At 32.8% G+C, this 8,657-nt stretch overlaps 1 protein-coding gene across 1 annotated transcript; it reads right to left on the bottom strand.

Moving 5' to 3' along the window:
• Positions 1 to 5,645: 5,645 nt before the first annotated feature.
• On the bottom strand, positions 5,646 to 7,082 carry LOC132059476 (PLAT domain-containing protein 3-like). Its single transcript, XM_059452097.1, has 2 exons — positions 6,924 to 7,082; positions 5,646 to 6,401 (listed from the first exon to the last, which is right to left on the bottom strand). Exons 1-2 carry the CDS (start codon positions 7,008 to 7,010, stop codon positions 5,931 to 5,933), a joined length of 558 nt encoding a protein of 185 aa, XP_059308080.1. The 5' UTR covers positions 7,011 to 7,082; the 3' UTR covers positions 5,646 to 5,930.
• Between the last annotated feature and the right edge of the window lie 1,575 nt (positions 7,083 to 8,657).

The raw sequence follows: 8,657 nt of genomic DNA on the forward strand, positions 1-8,657 counted from the left end.
CATTTTACCCTCATTTTCTACTTTCTTCTTCAACCCAAGTTCTTCAATAACCAAGCATTCATGATAACATGAAATAAGCATGAAAACTTAACTTTTATCTCATGGGAGAGAGCTTTGGAGCAGCTATTAACTTATGTGAAAACCCTAGCTTCAATACTCAAGAATCTCTTGTAGTCTACTAACCCTAGGAAGCCTTCTAACACATGAACACTTTGATTCTTGCCTCTTGATCTTTATTTTCTCTTGGATTAGGGTGGAATATGCTTGGAGAAGGGTTTTGAGCTCTCAAGACTTGTGGAAGATGAAAAATGAAATAAATGAACCAAGGCCATCTATTTATACAAAACATAAAATTCCAGCCTGATGGACTTATACGGACCACTTATACGGTCCGTATAAGTGGACCGTATAACACCACCATGGAAAAATTCCTCACTGACATAGGCCAAGTTATACGGACCCCCTTATACGAACTGTATAATGTTATACGGACCATATAAGTGGTCGTATAACACCACCATGAAAATGGCCCTTTCTGTGAAGGCCATGTTATACGGACCCTCCTTATACGGACCGTATAAAGTTATACGGACCATATAAGTGGCCGTATAACTCCCAGTTATGTAAAACTTCCTCTCGTTGATTCGTTTGACTTCTAATCCTTGTGGAACCTTCTTGGCACTTACACAATACTTCATTAACCATACAGTAGGCCCTATAGCAGCCTCTCGAGACGTCACCAATTAAATATTAGCTCACTCATTGCGAGAACCTTTCCGAACATGACTTATATTCCACTTCCTTCAAAGAAATTAAGCTCATCTATTCGTACAACTTCAAAATTTATGGTATGCACCTTAAGCTATTTAATACCTTCCTTAATCTCGTAAGGATTTCACAATCACCCTAAACTCACATTGGTCGACTTTCAGGGCACAAATCAGAAATTTTTCGAGGTGTAACAACTTGGTCCAAAGAAAATGATGGACAAACTGATGTATTACAACATAGATTATTGGTGTAAGGTCTACTTCAACACTAATGTAAAAGTAGATTCTGTAGATAACAATATGGCTGAGTGTTTTAATGCTTGGATCTTGGCTGCCAGGTATGAGTAATGCATATTTACCTTGCTGTTTGTTTGTTTTGTAGACTGTTTGTAGATAACAATATGACTGTTTGTTTATTGGCTAACTGGTAGGCACAAAACTATAATAACAATGCTTGAGGAGATTAGGGTGAAAATGATGACAAGGATTGGAACATTGAGGGAGTTTGTAAACACTTGGAGATGTAACTACTCTCCAATGTGTACGAAGGTGTTAGAGGAAAATGTTACTAGATCAATGCAATGTAACATTGAGTTTAATGGAGTTGCTGGTTTTGAAATTAGGGAAGGACTATGTCAACACACAGTGGATATTTCTAGAAGTGTTTGTAGAGGTGTGGCGGTAAAAGGCATTCCATGTGCACATGCTTTAGCTGCAGTTCAGTTCAAAAGATATGATCCAGTTGGCTACATTGACCATTGCCACAGCAAAGAGACTTACATAAGAACATATGAGCATGTTCTTCAACCAGTCACAAACATGGAAATGTGGCCTGTCTCTACCCACCCTAGTGTGGCTCCAAAGGTTATTCAAGGCACTAAATCTAACATGGTCAAGGACCATTAAATGGCCTATTAATTCGGTTGTAATCCATCTATATAACACAACATACACACACACCATATCACACATTCACTACACTAAACTACAACAACAACATCAACGTGCAACCAGCAGCAAGCACAACAAACACAACATATAACATTTACATCATACCAAAAGAAGATGCTAGATTTCTTTGTGAAAAAGTTAACCTGTTCTTTCGTGCAAACCGATGATTTTGTAAGTTTTTTTATATTTGTTATTATTATTTGATTTACGTGAAAGCCGATGATGTAAACTTTCTTTTTTGTTTATTGAAGATGCTTCACATGAACATCATGACATTTTTCCAACGAGAACAACGCATGCCATGTTAAAATATCAAGATGACACCGTTCACAAGATGGTGTTCAAAATTGAAAAAAAAAGCTCGTTTATGCCAAGGGAGAAAGGCATTTATAGATTCAAAAGGTTTGAAAGAGGGAGACACACTAGAGATTTGGTGTGTGAATGTGAGTGTGGAGATGACATAGGGTTTCATGTATTTAAAAAAGAGATAGAGATCATAAATATTGATTAGTAGATCTCTATTATTCAATTGTCTATGTTTAACATCTCCATGTATGCTACTATTTTGATTAAGACAATGATTAATGTTAGATGGATGTGATCTTGATTTTAATTTCGGATAAACACTTCAAAACACCTTAACATCAAACTTCTTCATTCATACATGACAAAAAATAGATGTATATGTTACAAAATTTGCCATAACAAAAGGCAAACAAAACATAACATAGCCGAGACACTAGCACCACTACCACTATCTATGGCAATTTGATTTTTCCATTGTTTGAATTGCCACTACGGAATACAAAACTTATGAGCACAACAACAACACTAACAACAAAATAAAAAACGAAATTCCTATGGAACCTCCTCCCTTTAGTCTTCCTTGTGTCTTCTTTTTTTGGTCCCTCAACCTCGACCAAACCCATGTCAACGACACTAACCGAATTATTATCGTTAGTAGTGATCTCATCCAATTCCATCTTCAAACTCCCATATTGCACTAATTCCTTCTCTAAATCTCTAATTTTGTTAACCAATTTTGGGAGGATAAATTTTGATCTTGGATCAACTTCATCTCTGTCCCTCCAACGAAAAACTTGCATTTTTGAGTCTGAAAAATATCAAAACAGAGCATAAATTTACAAATTTAATTTTTCAATAAATCAAAAAGTAGGAGCTAGACCATACACCATAATAGGGACAAGACCAGTATCTTCTTCCAGGGTTGTTTTTGGACCAAGAAGCTTGCATTTGCAACAAATTCCCGTATTGACATTGGACCACGGTTCTAAACATAGGATCGCTCTCATCCATACACAATCGACCAAGGTCAATTTTTTTCATAACAAACCCTAAGAAATGAAAATTGACTAAATATGAACAAGAATTACTCAAGAAATTTAAAACAATAAATTTCACATGAACCAATTTAAAGAGAAATAAACCCTAACTAACGAACCTCTTCCCAACGATTGGAGCGATTAAGGTGTTGATTTTTGGAGCTGTAACGATTGGAGTGATTGAAGTTATGGAGTTGTTTGCTTTTTTGACAAAAAAAATGAAGATGAGTATTAAATAGGGTAAAGAAGAAGATGAAGTAGCCGTTGGGTGTGAAAATGGAGGGAATTTAAATTTATCTATGTGGCATCTATGTGGCAGTCCAGTTGGCATTTTAAAACACGTCGGATCTTTGTTTTTAAAGCTATAACGCGCCAGCGAGCGGTGTAGTCACGCTTTGTCACATCAAAGAAAAAAGAAAGATTTTTAATGCGAAAAAAATTATTCAGGGGAATAATAAGACCAACACAAAAATTAGATGTGTAGGTGAAATTTTGATCAAACATTAGGGGGTATTTTGAGTGTTTCCTCGGCATATATCGCTAGTGTGTGAATATTTGCCTCAACTCCACCTTTAGGCCAGCTGCCAACACATCACATTATTTACGACAGGTATTGACTTTTCATTAAAAAATACGTACAGTATTGAAAAGAAGAGTTAAAAAAGTTATAAAGTGATAAGTAGCATGCATTTATATTCTTAAATAAAATTTGTGCAACTTACATTTCGGAATATTTTCCTTATAGTGTTTTTTTTTTTTTTTTTAACCAAAATGCAGAAAGAGAACATGGCATTCGAATTTCGCAATTTTGTCGTCAAATTTAGCATCCTTTTTTCTCTTTTCGGATGTAGTATCTTCTATATTTTGCATAATTTCGCTTTTATGGTAATTACATAAAAGAAAAATTGAAAACTAATAGTTACCCAAGATTTCTCTTTCTTGAAACCAAATTTATATCACTGGAACAAGGACATTATACGTCAAAATTATCAGTTAGCAAAACATTCTTGTCAAAGAATTTTGGTTTTTCATAATTTCTTAGCAAAGGGTTGAAATCAAAATAAATATGAAAGGTCCTTCTCTAGTGCGTGGCTGTTACGCGTTTGTAAGCTTCCTCCCAATGCTGGCATTTCCCTTTTTTTAGACCAACAACGTGTTAAGCTGCCACCTGTTGGTTCAGCAATGATCAAAACATTGATTAAAATTATCCCGAAAAAATCTCAGATAATTTCTTTGTTGTCCTTTTCTGGATGTCGGTATGCAACTATTTGATCGAATAAGTTTGACAAAGTTTATCGATTTAATATATAGCCATTATAATTTGTTGATTACACTTTCACTTGGCATGACACCGCTAAAAAAATGAATATTGTCTCATTGAAATTCCCATTTGAAAATGTTCACTGACTATTCTCAAAATATTTTAATTGAACCAGTGAGAAAAGAAAAATCAATGATATTTTCACACGAAAAATTAAAAATTTCTCAATATTTCAATGAGAACCTATTTCTTATCATGTGTTTTTCAAGTAGTTGGTTCGCTGGAAAAATCATATTTTATATTATAAATTTACTACCAATTTTTTTTTTTTTTTTTGGCAAATTTAGCCTCCTGATGTTTTATTAATAATGACGTTTCCTACCAATTAGTCGGTGGGAAAAGCCTTTTTTCTAATAGTGTGATTATTCAAAGAAAAATAATAACACGAGTAGTTTAATATTTATCGAGAAGTATATACTCCATGCGATATCATACATCTACTTATGTAATTGAAAATAAACAGTAGAAGAATAAGGAAAACAGAGGAGTAAAACCGAATCTCATCAAAATTTACCCTGTACTTAAAAATCCACCGCTTTATACCTACGAATATCAAATAACTCAATTAAAAAGTAGTTGGGACGAATTGACTGACTTATTGATAAATGTTTCTGGCTTTGTCAATCTATTTCATTACTAATACTTTTATGTAGAAAGATCTGGAAAATTGGACAATGAAGGTATATTCTTGTGGGATCTCATATTCACAAAGTTGTGACGAATTCTCGGCACAGCTAGGATATTCTAGCGACATTTCTATATCCTGTGTGAACACTGTTGGTGACCTAATTATTGTACTAGTTTGAAGTTTGAACTAATTCAAACAACTTCTTTAAGTTGAGACAAAATATTCTAATTACAACAACAACATATTCAATGTAATTTATAAGTGAAGTTTGGAGAGAATAGAGTTTACTCACTTACCCTTATCTCGTGGAGGTAGAGAGATTGTTTCCGAAAATTTCTGGAGGCAAAATATTCTAACAATTATCATAAATATTAGGTAAAACATACAAAATCAAATCAAATGACATACACATGATAATTTTGTAGAATAGAAAATGGCAGCATAAGAAATAACGATGCAAACAATCTATATTATTTTTTGGAAAATATAGCACTCATGAGAAGATATAAATAATGCCCACAAAATTAACAGGCGTCTTTTATTACTTAACCATACATTACCTATACCATACCACAACATGAAAGCAACTCACTCATCAAATGTCATACTTGACCCTGATAAATTTCAGGGTGGCAAGGATAAAACAGGAAAATGCATTCATGAGTGTAATAACGATGCAAAAAGTCGTTATTATTTGGAAAATACAGCATTCATGAGAGGATATAATAATGATCCTAATGATACTCACAAAATTAACAAGTGTCCTTTATTACTCCACCATACACTACTCCATACCACAACATCAAAGCAACAGTGACACTCATCAAATATCATTCTTGTCCTTGAAAGTCTCACACTCACAAGGGTAAAACAGGGAATTGTGGACCCTGGCCCATTAAAGACCAATAACTGTAGATTTAAATCACAGAAACTTGTGGAGTGGATTCAGTTCCGGTAACGGGCCGACGCACATCGGACTTGGTCTTCCTACACAGGTTCCTGACTGCAGTAAGCTGATAAGGCGGCGCATCAGTTGCGAGCCACTGTTCCACTTCGAAGTACTTTTGGATGCATTGCTTATGGACTCCAGTAACAGTAGCCTCAACGTAGTTACAATACCATCCATGTCCTTTGCCTGTTCCATCAGAAGTCAAGTTCATCTTACAGACCGGCCCGGTCAAACATGGGCCACGACCACTAAAGATATCCAAGTTTCCTCTTTCGAAATAGTCGTAATTTTGGCCCATAAGTCCACCCCAGGACTCAAGGTTCTTGATTTTAATACCGTATCCATCTGCATCGTAAAGAGTCAAACTGATGATCGAATCGGTTCCACCCTTTATGATAGATCCCGTTCGGATGTAAACAGTGTATACACAATCTTCATCCTGCATTTGCACAAAATATAGAATATTCAGAAGTTTTCATAAAGAAAAATAAATAAAATAAAAGCAAAAGGATATTGTAGGAACAAACTACTAAAAAATACTCCATCTGTTTTAATTTATGTGAAACTATTTTTTTTTAATCCGTATTAAAATAAATGACCTCTTTTCTAATTTAAAAATAAATTCACTTTATGAAATAATTTACAGACACATAAATATTCAAGACTTATTTTGAACCATAAATTTTAAAAAATTTCACTCTTTCTAAAAATCGTGCCCAGTCAAATGGGTCCACATAAATTGAGATATACAAATGTTGTAGCTAAACATCACAATTTAGCGATAGATTATCAAAGAATTATGTTAGTTACGAGTTATTTAGTGATAGATCAGCAATGATATTCGTAGCTAATTTTTTTTTTTTGTGAATGAGAGATATGTAACCTACGGATCAGAGACATATTAGTAATGACGTTGGTAGCTAATTTCATTTTTTTCTGTAATGAGAGATAGGTAGCTTACGGATCCAGAAATGGAGGAGATGGAGATGGAGAAGAAGAGGATGAAGACGAGGAACCAGAAATGGTTGAAGTGCGCTGCTACTCCCATGGCTTCTCTTGAGCTTTTCTGTTTCTTTCTTTCTTTGTTTCTCTCTCTATCAGATGGGATAGCAATTCTCTATATAGATTACATCAAGGGTTGTGGTCTTGTGAGGGGCCCATATTATATTGAGAGTGAACATGATTTGAAGTTTTAATTTACGTGAACTTATTTAATTCGACGTGAAATTTAAAAAATAAAAAAGAATTTTTTTTAAATTTATGGTGTTAAATAAATCATATGAATTTTGTGTGGTTATAAATTATTGTATAAAAGTAAATTATTTTTAAATATAAAAAAAGATTATTTTTTTTTATATTAATTAATAAAAAATAAATTCACATAAATTGAAACGGAGGGAGTATTTTTTCCTTTTTCATGTCCAATTATAAAAAAATAATTAATGAAGGGTCGGCATAACTTAGTGGTGTACATATATGAGTAATAATAATTTAGCTGGATTCATCCACAAGCTTCGAGAAACTCAATGTTAGCTCGCCTTGCAAAAATATCATAGATGATTTTATGACATTGTTTTTAACATAATTTTCACATTTACATATAATGCCCTTTATTTTTATTTGGGCAAAAATGTAAATATATCCCTCAATTTTACAATTTAGAGTAGATATATCTTTTATTATAAAAGTAGTGTATATATACCCCTGCCGTTATAAAAATATTATAGATGATTTTATGATATTGTTTTTAACATAATTTTCACATTTACATATAATGCCCTTTATTTTTGTTTGGGCAAAGGTGTAAATATATCCCTCAATTTTGCAATTTAGAGCAAATATATCCTTCGTTACAAAAGTGGTGTATATATACCCCTGCCGTTACAAAATAGTGTAAATATACCCTTTTCGTTGATGGAATTTTTGAAAAAAAAATTATTTAGGTTATTTTTTAATTAAAAAAAATTTCACGTGACTTTAAAAAAAAGTCTACCCATTTTTTTTAGTAGACATATTTTTCTAAAGCCACAAAGTAATTTTTTCCTTGATGAGTCGGGTCTTGTTCATTTAAAAAAATTGGTAGACTTATTTTTTTTTAAAGTTACGGAGATATTTTTTTAAACTAAACATACCTGAGATACAATAAAAAAAAATTACCATGGCTTTAGAAAAATATGTCTATTAAAAAAAAATAGGTAGACTTTTTTTAAAGTCACATGGCATTTTTTAATTAAAAAATAACCTAAATGACTTTTAAAAAAATTAATCGTGAAAAGGGTATATTTGCACCATTTTCAGAACGGACAGTATATATTTGCACCATTTTATAATGGGAGATATATATACCACTTTTATAACGAGGAGATATCTTGCTCTAAATCGCTAAATTGAAAAGTATATTTGCACCTTTTCCCTTTTTGTTTTGTTTTTTTTTTTTTTTTTGAAATATCCTGGAAATTTTAACATTATTTCACACATAATAGTATTGGACCTTTTGTTACTTAACTTTGAATTTTATTTTGAAAATAGAAATTAAAGTTTAATATTAAAATTTGATCGACTTAGTTTAGTGTAGGTTCCAATAATCCAATTTAGCAAAAAAGACTTGTCATTGTCTAGCTTCTCCTTTTTCAATTTTAACGGGTCAACTCCTGCCCCAAAACATTCTGTCTCCATCTTTTGTTGTGTTGCGAGA

Source organism: Lycium ferocissimum, chromosome 6 (genome assembly GCF_029784015.1).
Source record: "Lycium ferocissimum isolate CSIRO_LF1 chromosome 6, AGI_CSIRO_Lferr_CH_V1, whole genome shotgun sequence".
In the NCBI taxonomy this organism is placed as follows: domain Eukaryota; kingdom Viridiplantae; phylum Streptophyta; class Magnoliopsida; order Solanales; family Solanaceae; genus Lycium; species Lycium ferocissimum.

Excerpts from the sequence above, each read along its gene's own strand:
- LOC132059476 (XM_059452097.1), bottom strand. The coding sequence starts at position 7,010 with ATGGGAGTAGCAGCGCACTTCAACCATTTCTGGTTCCTCGTCTTCATC. Across the intron at positions 6,402-6,923 it reads TCTCCTCCATTTCTGGATCC|GATGAAGATTGTGTATACAC; the intron begins GTAAGCTACCTA and ends GTGCAAATGCAG.